The sequence below is a fragment of the Podarcis liolepis genome (assembly GCF_965112155.1).
Source record: "Podarcis liolepis genome assembly, chromosome: 4".
In the NCBI taxonomy this organism is placed as follows: Eukaryota; Metazoa; Chordata; class Lepidosauria; order Squamata; family Lacertidae; genus Podarcis; species Podarcis liolepis.
The window spans coordinates 61,747,165-61,766,672 of NC_139558.1; the positions used below are offsets into that span (position 1 = coordinate 61,747,165).

A 19,508-nucleotide genomic window follows, 5' to 3' on the forward strand; every position below is an offset into this window, starting at 1 on the left:
TAAAGGTCTACATGCACATGTCAAAACTGCAAAAGTTCCAGATGGGGCAAGGGACGAAATGGTCTGAAAAAGAGACTTCTCCCTCAGCTTATAATACCCCAGACAAGGCTCAGGTAGCTAGCATTACTGCTGAGCAGCCTGTTGGTTTGACCCTGGGTGGTTGCTTTTGACAGAAAATAAAGCTGTCACACTGGTTTAATACTGAACAGAGGGAGGAAATAATAATTGCACAGGTTTTCACATGCTCTAGCAACTGTGTTGACACTTCCTGACTTTCCAAGATGTATTGGTGGGTTGTGAAACTGTCATTCTTTTTTGCCAACAGAGGTGCCCTGATCCAACTAAGAAGATCATTGTTACTGCAGGATAGGGAACTGTATCTGGCTGGTGGGCTAGATCCTAATTAATTTATTTATACCCCGCCCATCTGGCTGGGTTCCCCCAGCCACTCTGGGCAGCTTCCAACAAAATATTAAAATACAATAATCTGTTAAATATTAAAAGCTTCCCTAAACAGGGCTGCCTTCAGATGTCTTCTAAAAGTCTGGTAGTTGTTTTTCTCTTTGACATCTGGTCGGAGGGCGTTCCACAGGGTGGGTGCCACTACTGAGAAGACCCTCTGCCTGGTTCGCTGTAACTTGGCTTCTCGCAGCGAGGGAACTGCCAGAAGGCCCTCGGCACTAGACCTCAGTGTCCGGGCAGAATGATGGGAGTGGAGACACTCCTTCAGGTATACTGGACCGAGGCCGTTTAGGTCTTTAAAGGTCAGCACCAATACTTTGAATTGTGCTTGGAAACGTACTGGGAGCCAATGTAGGTCTCGGCGGTCGCTCCCTGTCACCAGTCTAGCTGCCACATTCTGGATTAGTTGTAGTTTCTGGGTCACCTTCAAAGGTAACCAAACATAGAGCACATTACAGTAGTCTAAGCAAGCGATAACTAGAGCATGTACCACTCTGGTGAGACAGTCCGTGGGCAGGTAGGGTCTCAGCCTGCGTACCAGATGGCGATGGTAAACGGCTGCCCTGGACACAGAATTGACCTGCACCTCCATGGGCAGCTGCGAGTCCAAAATGACTCCCAGGCTCCGCCCATGGTCCTTCAGGGGCACAATTACCCCATTCAAGTCCAGGGAGTCCTCCACACCTGCCCACCTCCTGTCCCCCCAAAACAGTGCTTCTGTCTTGTCAGGATCAACCTCAATCTGTTAGCTGCCATCCATCCTCCAACTCCCTCCAGACACTCACACAGGACCGTCACCGCCTTCACTGGTTCTGATTTGAAAGAGAGGTAGAGCTGGGTATCATCCGCATACTGATGAACACCCAGCCCAGACTCCTGATGATCTCTCCCAGCGGCTGCATGTAGATGTTGAAAAGCATGGGGGAGAGGACAAAACCCTGAGGCACCCCACAAGTGAGAACCCAGGGGTCTGAACACTCATCCCCCCCCCACCACTTTCTGAACATGGCCCAGGAGGAAGGAGCGGAACCACTGTATAACAGTGCCCCCAGCTCCCAGCCCCTCAGGACGGTCCCCTAACCTCTGCAGGCCAACTTTGAAAGTGGACAGTTTGCCCATCTGTCAATCACATGACATCATATGACTGCCACCTGTGAAAGTTCAAGTCACTATAACTGCTGTTCGGTGGTTGCAGAAACCTCCCTTCAAGATGTGCTTTCAGGATCAATCAACTGAATCCAAGCTGCATTCTCTAGCCCACTTGGCATTAAGAAGTTTCCAAAAGGGAACAACTGCAACTGATTACCAGGGTTTGCAGATAGCCTTGCACTGTGCTTTGCAAAGGGCTTTATACATTCAGCTGACTGGGAGTGCCTGTAATGCCCTTTTGGGTCCAGCTGTGTACGAAGATAGAGAGGCTGCCTAGTGTATGCTTGATAGCTGGTTGTTGTTGTTTTTAAGAGTAAAGTCTTTTTGATTTTAAGTAGCTTGGTGTGATTAGGTTTTTTTGTTTCAGGTAAAAGGAATATCGTTCCTTAAAAACAAAAACAGCGATCACATCAATCTCAGATGCTCAATAAACTAACTTCGCAATGTGTGCGCTAAAGCTCAAGGAAGGGTGCAATGAGGTTAGCTGCCCCCATGGATTGGTCATAGATCAGGAAGCACAGACTGCTGGGGAGGCTACAGTGGGTTAGAGAAATGGAAATCAAAACACACATTGCCACAATCACCTTGCAGTGATAAAGTAGGCGCAATCCCACACCCACCAAAATTAAAGAAATTCTAAAGCATATTGCAGAAGAGGCCAAAATAAAACAAAACGGGAGCCTCTTACCCAGGGGAAAAAAATATTTGAGGAAATTGGAGATTAGGTGCAGCAGTAGTTCATACTCACCAGATGTACTGCTTCCTCGATCTGAACTGTTGTAGGACCCTCCTGTATTCTGATCGTAGGCTTGGTTGTATGGAATGGTTGGAACATTATCATTTGATCGGTAGTCTGCAATTAAAACAGACTTTTTGAATTTGCATGCATATGCTGCTTGGGTATAGTACTGTGAATGTTCTAACTGCTTACAGCTAAGCCTTAACTTATTGTCTGGTTGCAGATCTGTGTTCTTAGTGTGAAAGGCTGATTTGTTTTTGCTGTGTTTAAATATGTGGCATGTGAGACTATGTAATGGAAGACTGGGAAAATGTTGAACAAAATAGTCTGATCTGAGATTTACCATTTTGACCTCTTTTCCTTTTTCAGCACTTTACACTATCATTAAGGAAGCGTATCTACCGCAGACGTGATTCTCTATACATTGGGGTGTTTTTTTTAAAAAAATAGATCAGTATTCTCCCATTCGCTTTCTTATTTTCTAAGACAAAACTATCTTTCTGACAATTTACTTCTAGCCTGTGTAACGAGAAATAACCATTTTGATGAGTTCTGCACTGTGCTCTATCATTCCTATTTCACATCCCATGGCTCTGTTTATGATTTGCTTTTATTTGTTCCATGAAATGAATGTCAGCTCCTGGTAATATTCTTGTACTTTACAGATATTTCTTCAGTAAAATTTTATTGTATTATCTGATAAATATTTCACTCCTCTATAAAAGTAAAACACGTTTTCTAAATCCTGAATTCTTAAAATAATCATTTGAATTAGGTAATTAATTTTTTTATCCAGAACTTTATGGAGAGAATTTTTTTTCCTGGATTTGAAAACCCTAAGTTGTGAGACAAAAAATAATAATAATCCCATAAAACATGCAGAAAAATTCAAGGCAAAAATATAATTAAAAACTGTCACTGCTATAGCAAACAGCTAGACACTCATGTCAGATTTATGTGGCCTCTGAACCATTCTGTAGATAAGTAGGTCAGGTAGTAAATAGATTGAATCAACCTTTTGTAATGGAACATGTCCTTTACCTTTTCAATATCACTAGGTGACCATGAGAGCTACAGCAATGTGCTCAGAAAGTTCAAAGATAGAACAGGGCCAGCTCCTAGGGATAGCGTTTTGCAAATCGTGTTATTAAAGCAAGCTGCATGGTAGCCTGAAGGACTAGCAAGAAATCACATCACTTCGTTTTCTATAGCCCACACACTACATTAGAGAAATGTGCCCTTAAGGCCAGAAAGCACATTCTGATTTTTCAAGTTAACACTGAAATCAATTCATTTTAAGGTTATAGATCTAAAGCAGTAATTTTAATCCAGAACTGAATGCAAGACGGTGAATGCAAAGAGTAAGTCTAAAATTTATCAGATCAGTTTGTTTCCATTTTTAGCAAAACCCACAATACAATCATACAAAATTTTATATGCAACATTCCAGTAATTTACAGTGATATGTAGGTTAATTAGACTCCATTCACCACTAGAAGAATGGGATGACCTATTTTAAAATTTGACTGCAATGCCTGCACCTTGCATCTCCTTTATGAATTAAAGATGTCTCAATACCAGCCAATCACTCATTTGTTGTTATTAAATTTAAATTAAGCTCAAAGCCATATGAAAATATATTTTATTAAATTCTCTTTTAAGATACAGCTGCTTATTTGTTAGAATAAATTCAATTTCTGCAGATTATTGTAGTGCTAATTAACTCTTTGACACTGTTAATTGGGAATTTCTAAATCTACAAAGGAGCTTAGATTGTTCCACAGTGTTCAGTTCATCCTAACAAGTTCCACACTGCAGTAACCAATTATCAGATCTGTGGACAGATAGAAAGAAATATATGTAGTTATTTTCATTTACACAAGCTGAGACCCTGAAAGGAGAGGTTTATGGAATCTCCAGTGCATTGAGAAGGTGGGGTGGGGGGGGGGGAGATACATGAAGTGATTTACCTTTGTTTAATTTGTTTTGTTCCATAATGTTGTACTGAACTGGCGCAACCTCTTGTTTCTGCTGTGCAGATGGCTTCCAGTGTTTTTCATTTGAATCACCACTGCCACTGTTAACATTATTGCTGATGTTTGACTGGATGAGCTGAGTGGTGGCATAAGGTGTAGGCTGACCTGGTTGGCTGACGTATCTTCCATCTTTTAGATTTGGGCTGTTGAAAGTTTTCATTTCATTGATTTTGTTGCTTAAGTCCACATCACCATAAACTGTTGACTCAGGCAGCATCAGGTTTGTTTGCTTGTTCTCCAGCTGATTGTTGTAATTTGCTATACAATCAGCTAACCACAGCAGGAAGGGAAGAGGGAAAATTGTGTTCAGTTAGAAGACTATTTTTAGGTGCTTTTTGGCCTACATGATTTGGCTTTCTGAAGCAGAAATAGTTAGGTGGAACAGAAGCTGAATCAGAATGTTAGCTATAGTAAAATGGCAGCTTAGTTCCATAGGTCCAAAACTATAAGGTGTACCCTTCATATAGGAGTCCCCAACTCCATTTCTCTTTTTACACAGGTAATCTCCTTCTGCAAGGCCCTTGATGGCAGAATCTACTAATTGATCTTAAATTTATAGCTAAATACTGTTCTTGACTAAGTAGCATTTGTACCTGAATACCCACCTGCAGCACTTCACTGTACATTCCAGAGAAAGTTGTACTAGCTTGCTTATGAGTCATACAACATTTGATTCCATAAATAAAACTATGTGTTTGTGAGTACAAAAAGCAGAAGTGACTAGTTCTCCTGGAATCTTTATAGACACAAGTTTGTGCCTGGGAGTGGAATATGGGTGAGACAATGCTGTGGGTAACAGATCATAAAAGAGAAGGAATGAGACATAAAATGGATTAGTTTGTGAGTCATCTCCCTGAAAGATGCAGGAATATGTTGGGACGCCTGCTGCCACTTTATATATTCTACAGGATGTTGGGTAAGGATTAATATAATCTAGAAACAATGACGAGGGGATTAAGCACCCAAAGAAGCTGTACTTTGACAGGAGGCAGGAACTCCCTCAAAAGGATCTAAATGTGTGGGTACAGTAGCATAAGTAACGGCAATAGGATAACTTTGAGCAGTAACATGCCCAGATGATATAGACAGCAAAAAACAAATAGGAAGGAAACAAATAAACAGGAAACAATACAAATTAAGTTCAAATTAAGTTATTTTAATAATAAACAAGATTTACCTGGGCGACTATATGTAGTGAGGTTGCTGTCACTGTTTCCATTGCCTGATGTACAGCAGTTGATGGAGCAGTCGTTGTGATTATTCCCAGTGTTAGGCCATGTATCTGCAAGCCATGGCTGAGTGGCAGGTTCATTGATGTTTAAAAGGCCTGGCCTTCAAAACATAGAATTACTAATTATCATAAGATGTCATCTTAAAAGCAAAGTTCACATTGAAGTACTGAAAATCGGTCTGGTCTTTGACCGCAATTGTTTGTACTGGAAATTTACTTATTCTTCCTAGTGATACTGGAAACATGAACAGTTGCTAAATGAAATTAGCTGGCAGAGGGAAAGCTTTAAATAAGCAAATATGTGCTGACTGTATGGGCTTCCCTGTTCCTTCAGGTCTGCTGGAGAGGCCTTATCAGGAGTCCCTTCATAACAACTTGTAACAACCTTTAGGTGTGGAGCAAAGATTCCCCAAGCAGTGTTGCTGCAGATTTGGAATTAGCTGTGTATGAACATACATCAGGCGTATTTTACCATTCATCTAAAGAGACTTTTAATGTTCTTAGGCATTGCACTATCTACAGCTTTTGGTTAAAAAAATAGTACATCTTTATTGGGTAAGAAAACAACTTAAGAGTTGAACCAACTCTTCCTCCCTTAACCATCACAAGTACAGTGGTACCTGGATTGTCGAACTTAATCCGTTCTGGGAGTCTGTTTGACTCCCAGAACAGTTCGAAAACCAAGGTGCAGCTTCCGATTGGCTGCAGGAGCTTCCTGCACTCATTGGAAGCTGTGGAAGCCACATTGGACATCCGGCTTCCAAAAAAGTTCGCAAACCGGAACACTCACTTCTGGTTTGCGGCATTCGGGAGCCGATCTGTTCAACAACTAAGCCATTTGACAACCAAGGTACCACTGTATCAATGTTTCCCACTCCTTCACTTAATGCCCCCAAGACAGCGTTAAAAGCCTTTCTTCTATACAGAGATCTGTGGACATTTTCTAGGACCTTCTTTGTTACCCACTATTAAATTCATGTTGACATTCCATTCCTGCCTTTCATTGTAGTCTCCATTGCACCAACATAAAGTAGTTGCGTTTATGATTGGACAGCTGACAACATGCTTGTTACTCCTTTAAAATAAACCACTCCTAACAATTTTGTCATTAACAACATCCATGTTTGATCTCCAAATAATCACACACACATATTTTATTTCACAGTGCAAGCACAACACTATCCTCCCTTTCTTTCCTACGTTTATAACAAACACGCTGTATGACCTATTTGTGAAACTTTCCTCAATTTCATATTAGGCGGGCCATACAGCATAGGGGACTGCTCTTGACACATGGCCAAAGCTCCCTTTGGTATGCAGAAAAACTGCAGTTCTTTGGCTACAGGCCACATTTCCCCCCATTTCCAGCTTAGCTGAAATTCTTGGAAATTAAAGTTACAGAGAACATTAAAAAAAACAACTATAAATACTAAGTAAAAGTGTTTCTCATTATGCAAAGTACATTATGCTCAGTGAACTGGAATCAACTAATAGTTACAAATGCTTTCTGAATGGATTACTTGGAAAAATACCAATTTGATCAGAAAAAAACAGCTGCTAAGAAAATATTGTATTTTATGTAAGCATGGCATCTCCAGCTCCATTCCCTTTGTACAGCTGAGGGTATACCTAAAAGGTGGTGCAGAATGTTCCCTTTTTAACTGTCTTGCATTAACTTGGGTGGAACTCATATTCATCTGGATCAACAGCAATAACTCAGAATAGCTCTATCCAGATGCAACATCAAAATGTTTTGGTAATATGTGCAGAAGCCTGGAGTGAACTTTGGGCTTGTTCACTCCTTCCTCTCTTCTCTTCATATGCTGTGAAAGCTGCCCTTTGTAGTTTGTGGTGAAATCACAATTTGGTGTTCTACTGAACAGGCATACAATGGTTTGTGCTTGTCCTGAAAATTACGGCAAAAAACTAGTAGTAGGTTAAAAAGTGGGTAGGGGAGCTGAAACAACTCAGCTGTGGGAAGGGGAAAACTTAGATTTCACTCCCTTTTGCCCTTTTAAAAGTGCTGTCTACTGTGCTTCCCTCTTCCTTTTTTAAAAAAAAAACCCTATTTAAGAATTCCACTCCGCCCCCTGCATCAGGCATACATCCTTCCTAAAATGATTTTAGCTAGCCATGTTTTTTAAAAGCAGCAGACCTCATTTTAGGGAACGTGCACACCCCAATTAATCAAAATGTTTGGGGATTTTTTTTGTCACAATCCAGTTTCCTGCAAGACATGGCATGGAGGGAGGGTGTACAAGGAAGCAAGAACATAATCCCAAGGCACATTAATATAGTAAGTAAATAGGCTTTGTTATTATGTGTGAATCAGGCCAGTGTGAGTACAGGGACAGGTACTGCATAGCCCAGAAAGTGGCCATGGGTGCCAGTTTCAGAGCTCTGCATAATTTAGTTCCTTGTTCACACACAAGATACACTAAACACCTTTTTTGAAAAAAAACAACCTCATTTGGAAAAGAAGCAGAAGCCACTGTTTGACCTATTTGCTAATCTTAGCATTCTGTGTGACATAACTTCTTTCTCTGTGGGTGGCTTGACTGCAGTTGCTATGCATCGTTTTGGCTCTGCACCATCATCTGTATAGCCTGACTTGTATTTGACATGACAGCGATTGTATACCTCCATATAGCTTTATTTTAGAGGCACCTTGGGCTGGCTGAAATCCTTGTTAAGAAGCAGCTGCTGTGCTGGGGAGTTGCTGCAGTTGCCTGGACAGCACTGGAGTGACACAAGATGGCAATGAAGTCAGGGCCATGCAGACACACCAGTGTGAGTGCGCAACTGGCTCTGCTGATGTGTCAACACACACCTGACCTCGCTGCCACCCAACGCCATCCAGGTAGAATTGCAGTGACGTCAGTATTAATGAAACACTGTCATTTGTTTGAGAAGAGAATCATTCCCCATTGACCAATTAACTAAAGACTTAGCTATAGTCTAAAGATGGAATTGCATTCATTTCTCAGAACCCGGATTTATCTGTACTTTAAATTTGCAATTCCCAACCAGTAATGATCACTATTCCATTTTTGTTTTCTGTTTTTAAAAATCACCTAGGAGGCAGCTTTCTTTAAGCATGGTTTCCAATTTAAGGTTTTTCTCTTTGCTATCATTACTAAGTGTTTAATCTCCTTAAATGCCACAATTTAGCTACTTTAGCTCCCTTTAATCATCCCCTTATAGCAGCAAGAGTTTTAGTTTGAAGTCAAAGTGCTCCCTCTGCTGTTTGCATTCAGAGATGCAGCTTTACCCAACATATCCTGCAGTTCAGTCTGCATTTTGCATTATACGTAGGAAAACTGTATACAATCTTACCTGCCTGCACTGCTTACAGCTTCACCTCCTCTTTGATAGGTTACTAAAATATAAAATGAAAATATATAGTGGTTAAGTTAATTCTCTGAATGTGCTTCTGTTGGATCCTAGAAAGAAAAATGCTAAAATGTATATATTTCCTTGTGCCTAGATTACTGTCGGCATAAGCAGTTCCTACCACCAACTCTATACATCCATACTGCCACCTAAAAGCCACTGGAGTTTTAGATGTTTATTTTTCAAAACATAAAATAGACATTGCTCGGAAGCAGTATTTTCTGATGTGTGTGCTGTTGTTTACAGAATGGAATGTAAAACACAACAGATAGGTGTTTCTAAATATATTTATATTTTGGGAAGTATGTCATAAAGACTCGTGCCTGAAAATGTGTTTTAAACATGCCCAGACCCAAATACACTTGCTGTACTTCAGCTACCACCCCCAGGTTAAGCAAAGAGTTAAGAAGATTAACCTCAGTGCAAGTGGCGATGGATTCCACAGCTATGCATTTCCCAAACTAGGAATGTGTTTTAAAAGGCAGCCAAATTCTGCTTGTTAGAAGAACTCCAAAGTGGGGGTCTGCAAGGCAGAGATAACCGCTTGCAGCGATTACAATAACAGGATTAAAATGTAGCAGCCAATGGTACATAGGCCTTTTGCTGAAAGTGTTGCTGAAGATGAGGGGTTGTTACCATTTAAATTCAGTGGAACTAAACTAGTTGGATTCTGAATTATGGAACAGAAAAGTTTTAAATTTTAAATACAGTCCGCATTTCAAATGACTCCTTGTCAAATTTCCCTGTTGTCTATTGTACAGCTATCATGTATTGTGCCAAGTATTGATTAAAATATTTTTGTCTTCACAGTTCTAAAAACTTGGCTCCTGCGAGAAATCTGACACCAAGCCTAAACATGCTTAAATTTAAGCTTGCAAATTAACTTAGCAACACTAATAATGTACATAAATTATTTTCTCTGTACAGCCCAGTTGTTAAAAACATGGATTCTGTATGAGGAAAATATGAGAATGTTTAAACTAAGGCTGAAGCAAATTTCATATTAATATATGTTAAAAGTGAATGAGAAACAAGGACCAAAACTATTTTAAAAGTTGAAATAACAACTTACTAGAATTACAAAAGATTTTTATAAACATGAAGGAATTCATTCTTTTTTGAGAATGTGAAGTAATTATCTCTCTCCATCAGCAATATTATTGAAATGTGATTAATCACAAAACAATTTGAGTACAGACTATGTCGTCCATTATAATGCTAAGTAATAAACCATTAGAATGCCTGTTTACTTGCTAATATTATTAAATATTACAATCTTCGGCAGAAATGTGCCGACAGAACAATGTTTAAATGGGAGTTTGGCATTTACTGTATTTAACATTGATTATTGGGGTTCTAGATAACAAAGTTATCCTGTTAAGGCAAGGTGTTCCACCAATGCAGCAGGACTTCCTCTCTTCATTGTCCCCCCCCCATTTGCTCTGGAGGATTGGCGGGGAACACAGAACAGATTGGGGGTGGCACTGGGAAAGGAGAGTGAGGGAAAGTCATTGTGTTACTGGTAAAACTTCCTTTAATGTAACCCTTTGTCTATTTTTGGTATTCTTTTAAATAATCAAGAGTAACTGACAAGCATTTCATTCTCATGCTTTCAGATCTGTATGGTATAGGGTATAATTATAATGCTAAGGTTCACACAGAATTCCAGGCTACACTCAACAGCATGTGTGCATTGCTTTCACGTTAATGGCATCTTCTATTAATGGCATTTCCTAAAGCATAGAGCTTTCCAATCTAAAGAGAAAAGTTTCAGCATAGACTGAGAACAAAGCTTTAGATATAGTCGTGGGGTTGTATCCAACAGTACTGCTCAATGAATACTTTGCAATAATTTACCCCTTTTCCTGTTGCCCCACATCCCCTAGAATGATCTCTTTGAGCATCCTCCAGAGCAGATTGGGAGTGGGGGGGACATGAGGTGTGTGTGTGTGTGTGTGTGTGTGTGTGTTGTAAATAGCTTAATTCCTTGTTCTGATAACGGGAGTCTTACCCTCAGCTGAGCAACATGGAAGTCTTACTGTCAGTTGGATACAACACGTATAGACATCTCCCAATTTATAAAAATGAAATCCTTTGTATGCCTTTCTGTTTAAGTGTTAAGTAATGTTCCATTAAGAATCATAGGAAAGGAATGCTGCTTGCCTTTATGCAAAGTCCTTTGTGCAGCTACGGCCCATTTTGGTAGAGCAGAACATTATGAACAACTATACAATATACAAAATTAGCAAAAACAAAAAAGCAAAAACCACCCAACCATGCTATACATTAGCATAGAAGATGATAGGATCTCGTGTAGTCTTCCAATGGATATAAAACTCAAACTTTGGACAGCAGTGCGAGATCTGCCAAATTGGTAAAATGATACTAACAATAAGGATACGTAACGAATACTACTCATACTACTCGCTGTGTAATATTGTGCCTGGTTATATGAGGGAAGAAGAAAAAGAGACAGTGACACAGTATCACACAGGCACATGCCAATCAGACAAGGGAAAAGTGCAAATATATACCTGTTGGTGTGAAGGTAAAAGACGGGACTGAAAAATCAAAACACAATAAAAACTGGTTATTAAGCTGAAGAAAGAAAAAGAGACCACACAACATTAGTGTAAATCAGGGCAAGAACAGAACATAAAAGTAAGAGTAAATATGTCCAAGACATACCAATATGTGAATAAAACAAAATTTGTTATTTAAAAAGGTGACTTGTCTCCACAGAAGAAGAATAACATTCTAGTATAGTGTGCTCTTGAGGGAAATAGAGTGTGGTTTAGCCTCTAAATGACCTTCTCTTTAGTGCTTTCTGTTTTGCTGCAAATCCATGTACAAACAAAAACCCTACACTAATATATATATATATATATATATAAAAAGAAGAGTGATGGTTACTTTTCCCAGTATTATCAAGATATTGCTAGACTCTTATATTCACTGCATCATGCAAATGCTTGATATAGTGGATCAATAAGGACACTTAAGCATTTAAGTAAAGAGTAAGCTATTACTAGGAGTAACAAAGTATTATGAAAATGTGCTAATTTTCCATTACTTGCACCCTAAAAGTGTTTTGTGCTTTATTGTAACAGCTGCTCAATATCACAGCCTTTAAAAAAAACTAACTGTAATTAATATAGAACACACAATAACTAGGATTTTTTTATTCTTCAGTTTTTGAGATGCTTTTGTTATTTTAACCTAATAATGTTAATCTGCCCTGTAGATTACCTGCTGTAGTAATCTTTCCTGACTCACCAGCCTATGAGTTTAAATAAAAAGTTTCAGAATATAATAATTCTCACAGGGGAAAAACCTTCATTTTCACAGCCCCTATAGATCTTAATTTAATCAATAAGGCCTCTAATCAAACAGCAGACCTCCAGTGCAACATCTACTCAGTCCCCCCCCCCAGCACACACTTCTCTCTTCTTCTTTGAACAATAGAATATATTTTCTGTACTGCTAATGGGAAGAAGGAAGCCATGAAATGCTCCTTAATTCTGAGCAAAACAATGAAATGCAAGAAAAGCTTCACAACCGTTTCTAAATGTCTTTTGGCCTTGAAATTTAGGTTAGCAGGCGGACCACAAAGGGATGATGGAATGGCTGAGATACAGACACATCAACAGCCTTTTCCTTCCGTTTTTTCTTCCTATAGATCTGGGTTTTTTATATTAGGATCTAGGGTCCTTAAGTCTTTAAGGAGATAGAAAAGCCTAATTTAGAACATGCTGCATATGTGTCGCTGTTCTTATCAGGTCACTTTATTTCTAGGAATATTGTGCTGGAGAAAAAAGGAAAGAAAAATCCAAACAATTTAAGCACTGGCCTTCATTTGCAGCAGTGCTATTTTTATCACAGGGATCCTATTGTGATCTCTTTCTGCTGGTTCTTTTCAGATAGTCAATGGAATTTAGTATCATTAAGAAAGGAAATACAGAGCCACAGTAATAAGGATTTCCACCAAACACACAAAGTAGTGCATTTTAAAACAGCGTTGCTTGTGAATGACTACATCAGCTCTACATCAATTTGCAACAACAAAGAAATGGAAAAAGATGAAAGGTTCTTGTCATTATTTTTCTGTGAACTAAATACTCAATATAATTTTGTTCTGTAAGAAAATAAACAAAAGTCAATCTAAGTGAAATCTTCATATCTCACACAAAAACTTAATTATCAAAGCTTAGTTGATAAAAATGCTTATTGTGCCCACTGGCGCTAATGCAATATGTATGTATGTGCGAATACAGAAATATTTTAACAGTTGTCAAAGCCTCAAGTTAGATGCTCAAAAAGGGGGGAAATGAATTAATGAAGTTCACTGATCCTCAGCTTTTATGGTGACATGTCTGACTTCATGCTCTGTATATTGACAGATTATTATTTTTAAATGATTTACATTTCCTTGAAGATGATGTTTCCCTTCAAGTGTGTTTAATAACCTTGTTTTGGTGAACCTTTACTAATGAATTCATTCTGAAAGTTAATAAAAAATTGCGGAGTCATTATAGACATTTGTAAGACACACAAGACTGAAAACAGCATAAAACAATAGAATATCAGATTTTTTAACATTCCATGCTGTGGATTTAGCTTCTTTTATATCCAACAGTATTAGTCTATTAGAAATGTTTATAAGAGATGGCATTTCACCATGCAATTAGTAAAGCTAAAAGAAAACTGGTTAAAACAGCACAAAGGCTTTCACTTAACTTTCCCAGAGGTATATTAACAGACACAAGTTAATTTCAGTCCCAGCTTCATTTTGTCTGCATGTGTTATTTATTGGACCACAGTGATGCCACTAGTTGTCGCTTCTATTTTGCTTTGGATCTTCCTTTTTTCAACACTCTGTGTGCTAAGAGACACTGAGTTTCTTAAGTGTTCAAACCCACACTACTTTTGCTAAAGTTGTTTAAAAATGTTACCTTCATTTAATGACCATGTTCAGAATTTTGACTACCGAAAGATTTGTAGACCATAAGCACGCTGAACAAGGCCATTACTTTGTTGTGTCCAGTGGCTACCAGACAGTGCGAATAAAACCTGTTAAACATTAATAAGAAGGATCTGGATCGTTTGGTGGATGAGGATATTAAGTATTCAAAAAGGCAAGGTGTTAAACAGCTTCCGATCTGTGGCTGATTGACCTCTGCTCTAAAAAACCAAACTACATGAAAAAAAAATAGTAATTACTGCCTCTCTCTGTTTAACAAAGTGGTAACATTGCATCTTCAGGCATCCTTGGTTGCGACTGCACCTCTACTCCCAGGGCTGTCAACATTTTGGGCTCTTTGGGCACATGTAGCACTCTGGAAAAAGGTGTGTACCAGTCACAAAATGGCTACTGTGGGGCATGAAAAAGTGAATAGTGGAGAAATAAGATTCTAAAATGGTTCCTCTTGTGTTTGATCCTTAGATAGGATTTTCCCCAAGCCACCGTCAAATTGCATGTTTCCAAATCGCAGAAGCAGCACTTGTCACAAAACATGGATCTGTGGAGTGAATCCATATGCCATAGTATCTCTGGCATGTGCTATATAGGTGGTTTTTACAGTGCAATCCATAGAAACCATTGATGATGGCTGGGATGCATCCCTTGTAAAAATCATGAGGATACATATTGGATTTTTGTATTGTGGTGGCTTCTTTGATGCTTTTCTCCACCTGTACTTTCACCCATCTCCTATTTTTCTGTCTCTAGCAAGCCCATTTTCTGTAGCTTGCTGCCTCCTCTTCTTCAGATAGGGTTGAGAAGAGAAATTGTGCAGAGGAACTGAACATTGTAGAGTGACTGAAGAGGAACTGCTCTGGGAACAAGAACAATAAAACCTTGTCCAGACTTCCAATTTTTGTTTCAGTGGGTTCAGGTCCTCTTGTTGGTGACAGAGAAGACTCTGGCAGGCATACAAGGTGTCCACCTACAGGTGCTAGGTTGGAGACCTGAAGTATAGGCTCTTGCTGATCTGGTTTTCACCATTAGCTATGGTACCGACACACGGAAATCCATCTCATCATTAAGGTAAGTGCACCCGTTTCACTACTTCTCAGAGATAATATTGTTGGCCCTGTGTGGCCCTGGGCTGAGGACTGGTTTTGCACAAACTTCTAGATACCAAATTAATACAACACAAGTAATGCTACCAGTAATGATTCCATATTCTTAACAAATGAGTACACCTGCCATTAACAGGCTTGCCTGGTTTTAACCGTCCAGTGAGGTTTGGAAAACTAAGTGCATTGCATCATCTGACTCTTCACATAGCAGTGGCACCCAGGAATATTTTGAGGACTTCCATTCAGTGAGACGACTCTGACCTATTTCATCAATTTTAACTGTCATTCCTGCTTCACAATGTTGAGGCCAATAATATCTTCAACATGCAGCACTTGATGACTTTCTAAAAGCTTCAGCTAAAACAGAAGCATCTTTTGAAACGCGTGAGGTGATCAGCACTGCCTTACAGGCAGAAATAAAGTTGCTATAAAGATTGACCTATACATTTATTAACTCTAGATTTAAAGATACCTATAAGATGTCTTCTCTCATCCATGCCATCACAGCCTGTCCAATTATCTAAAAGAACCTTCTATAAATTACATTGTGTGCTGAAATTAGGATAGGCAGGGTACATTCTTCATAACTGTTATGCAGTAATAAAAATCGCACAACCACCTAATACATGAAAGCATTTTTCAAGAAGTTTTAAAAATGTAAAGTTTTAAAAGCTGTATTAAATCTCACAGGATAGTTATTAATTTGGTTTTTCATTTATTGTTAACCAGTCTGTGTCTGACAGAGACTATGTGTGATATCCAACTAAATCATACTCAAAATAGAACCAATGAAAGATTTGGGTCTCTTCTGAGTAAGGCCAATGCTTGCTATCACGTTATAAATTCAATTAAATAACAAATACTTCAGATTATAAAAGGGTACAAAAAATACCTTTTCTGATACCAGCATAAGTACTAGCGAGTCCATTGCGCTTCTTTCGATGACGGTATAACCAAATGCTGAAAACCATAAGGATAATCCAACAGGCAGCACCAATTCCAGCAATGAATGCTGGCTGTTTTACAACATCTGAAATCTGTTGGGCTAAACTGACTTGGTCTTCTGGTGACACAGGGTTTCCATGAGAATCTGAAGAAACATACCCAAAAGTTGAAAGTACAAATATGAGGCACTGATGTCATAGGATTTGAATGCTACATGATGTTTGAGCTCCCCCCCCCCATCAGATGAAGTCTAGAAAGTTCTGCCATGTATTCAATTGGTTCTCCAGGATTCATTTCTGGAAGTGTGCATAGTTCCCTGTGGACACACTAATAAAAAAGCCATGCCTGTTTGGCTTGACACATAAACTTCATAGTAAATTGAATATTCCACAATTTATAATTTTCAACAAATAGATATTCACTGAATCTTATGAAGAACCTGATATGTATGCAATCTTCCTGTATCTCAGGGTTTTTATGTTCAGTTTAGCAACTATATTTCAGAATCCAACTCTTGGTGGGGAGAGCACTTACTATTTTATTTATTGAATTTATATACCGCCCTATACCCGGAGGTCACAGAACAACACTTCCGAATTATAAAGTGTACAACATTAAAAACCCACCGACAATCTTTAGCTTGCTTATTGTAGGATAGCAGCTATACAAATACACATGTATGCAACATACCCAAGCCAAAAACAGATATATACTCTCTGTAAATGTGCTTGGAATACCTCTGCTTGGAATTTTTCAGGACTGTAACACAATCAATATAGAGTATTCAACATTTCTTATGTTCACAATAACTTAATGTGGAAACTGTAAAAAAGATCACAATTGAATTCTAACAGTCACCCAGGGAACAAGGGGCAAAAAAGCCGCCTGCAACATCACCAGTGGGTCTCTGTACAGTCAGTCCAGTGCAGGGGTTGTGACTTTAAGCACAAAAGAACATCAGGGAGTACAGATACTTGCAGTTGCTAGCAGATCATCATGAAAGGCATGCTAATTAGTTCACAAATCACACCTCATAATGGGAGCTGTTAGAGCAATAAAAGTTCAAGGAGAGTTGCTTGTATTCATTCTCTTGGGATGTCTAAGGCATGAATAATACACTTAACATTTATAATTATTTGAGTGAAGCTTCTCATAAATGCATGATGTGTATTCACACAGGTTAATATGTTTATGAGAAACATTAATTTATTGGCAAAATGAGGTGCCTCAAGACCTGTCTGGTGCACAAAACTGAAAGAGCCACAGGAAATCAATTGGCAATCAGTTATTTAATGCATCATCTACTATTCTCTATAGGTGCACCCAAATGTACATAATTTAGTGATGACCCAGCTACGGAAGGGTACTCACAGCATTTTTGGCAGAAGCACAATCGCCTCCCCAAGATTACCCTCAGGGGAAACCAATCCTTCCAGTTTGCTGCTAAAAGGCAATTTTCGCAGTATGCATAGGTTGATGTTTGTGACAATACTGAAGTCACTTGGAGCAGTTCTTCCAGGTTTTTAAAAAGCAACTGTGTGTCATTTGAAATATAAGTGCCAAACAAAATTGTAATTAGATCAATGTGCAACGCATTTCATTTAAAATGTTTTTGTGGGTGGGTAGGTGCTTACATTTTTTTAAACAAATAGCAGCAGCCCACCTGAAGATGATTTTAAGTGAGGTTTAGGTTAGGTTTATTAAATTTATATCACTTCCCATTAAGAAAAGTCACCAAACAATTTACAAGCAAGTTGTGTATTTTTTAAGTGAAAGGGTATGTACTACTCTATAAACAGAGGCAGAAAGATAAGTCTTTTTCAATGCCTTCACCACCACAGCAAAGGCTCAACAATGAGCACACACTTGTGTCCCATTGTGTTAATCTGGAATCTTCTTCCACTTGTGTTCCAGCCATCTTCTTCTAACCGGCTTCATTGCTTTCAGCTCCGCAATAGACCTGGGCTCAACAAACTGGAAGTGAGCACTTGTGCTCCACAGATAAGTCAGGGTTTCAAGCATCACCAGATCCATCAGCCAGAAGAGACCCCAGAACTGTCTGGAACACAACTCTGCCTCAATTTCAGTAGGTCTCAAGTCTCTCCAGAGGGAGAAAGTCACTGACAATCTGAATTGAATTAAGCAAGACACTGGGAGTTTTGTGATCAGCCTTCTAATAGCTTTTTTATTTGTGCTGAAATGGGGAAGCTGTTACCCTTCTATCAGGCTGTTTCCCCCATAACACCAGTTTCTATGGGTGACTTACAATAAACGAGTAAAACAAACAAACAAATGAAAAACAATTAGCAAAACAATTAAAGATGAAGATACAATATCAAAGCAACAAAACAGGACTTGTCTCATCCTCAAAATTGAAAGTAGATATAAAAAACAAAAGCCTAGACAAATAGGCTTAAAAGGCTTGGGTGTTTAAAAAGAGTTTTCTAGTGCCCTGAAAAGATCACAGAGATAGTGCATGGCAAGCCTCATTGGAATGATCATTCCACTACTGAAGCCATTTCTGAAAAGGCCCTCTTCCCTGGTGGCTAATTGCCTCACTTCATTCTTCAGGGTTTTACACAAAGCAGGGCCTATGAACAGGATCTTAAGGTTCAGCTAGATACATATGGGAGAAGCCAGCCTGGTCCCAAGCTATTCAGAGCTTTAAAGCTTATAAGTAGCCTTTAAATTTGGCCTAATAATGGGCTGGAATGGGAAGAAGAGTTTCTGCAGTGCTTCCAAAATGAAGAGAGTTTTATTGGCAGAAGCAAATTCAACTCACTCAGTGATTCTTGCCTCATCTGATTAAAACAATGCAGAACATCTGGATTTCCCCTGCCCCACATCAAACACTAAATGTAAAACAAAGCAGGAAGTTATTACAAATCACTTACCTAACTGAATAAATTGTGGTTCGCTTTTCACTCCAGCTCCAGCTCCAGTACTTGCTGCCACTTCCACACTGTATCGAATACCAGGCACTAAAGACGGGATTACTACAGAAAATGTGGAACCATCCACTGTCTTATTTATGTGGTATCGACTTTCATTGCCAAGGCACCAGACCTGCAAAGAAAAAAAGCAACTCTCATGTGCACATAGGCTTTGAAATAAATAAATAATGATATAAAATGTGCCATATGGCATTTACTGATTTACATAGCAAGCTGCATTTAGCTAAGTTAATAGCTCTGTTGTAAAAGCTGTTAATAAACTGATATAAACACTATTAAAAACGAGCCATCTGAATAACTATATGAATAAGGTTACCTGATAATATACAACACTTTTTGTTCTATTTTTGAAATTTCAAAACTGTCCATATGGTAAGTATTAATGCAGCAAAATTCAATAGTCTACAACCGTGGGAAGTAATACATGGCTTCCCCCAAGGTCCATTGCATTAGTAAACTGTTATTCTACTCCTTGCCTAGTATGCAGAGAATACAATTTCATCTGTAACACTCTAAAC

General features: G+C 38.8%; 2 protein-coding genes across 8 annotated transcripts in view; one reads left to right on the plus strand and one right to left on the minus strand.

Annotated features, from left to right (window-relative positions):
* Positions 1 to 19,508, plus strand: part of LOC310704788 (uncharacterized protein) — a 138,434-nt gene that overhangs the window by 59,170 nt on the left and 59,756 nt on the right. The gene's annotated exons all lie outside the window — the stretch shown is intronic.
* Positions 1 to 19,508, minus strand: part of ROBO1 (roundabout guidance receptor 1) — a 571,660-nt gene that overhangs the window by 25,260 nt on the left and 526,892 nt on the right. For 2 of the 4 annotated variants that reach the window (XM_083498489.1, XM_083498491.1), the window contains 7 exons: positions 18,931 to 19,102; positions 15,984 to 16,181; positions 11,545 to 11,571; positions 8,954 to 8,996; positions 5,564 to 5,718; positions 4,321 to 4,656; positions 2,360 to 2,464 (listed from right to left, as the gene is read on the minus strand). In XM_083498489.1, coding sequence (XP_083354615.1) covers positions 2,360 to 2,464; positions 4,321 to 4,656; positions 5,564 to 5,718; positions 8,954 to 8,996; positions 11,545 to 11,571; positions 15,984 to 16,181; positions 18,931 to 19,102 — 1,036 coding nt within the window. The remainder of the gene's footprint in view (positions 1 to 2,359; positions 2,465 to 4,320; positions 4,657 to 5,563; positions 5,719 to 8,953; positions 8,997 to 11,544; positions 11,572 to 15,983; positions 16,182 to 18,930; positions 19,103 to 19,508) is intronic. The other 2 variants (XM_083498490.1, XM_083498492.1) reach the window with 1 other exon arrangement.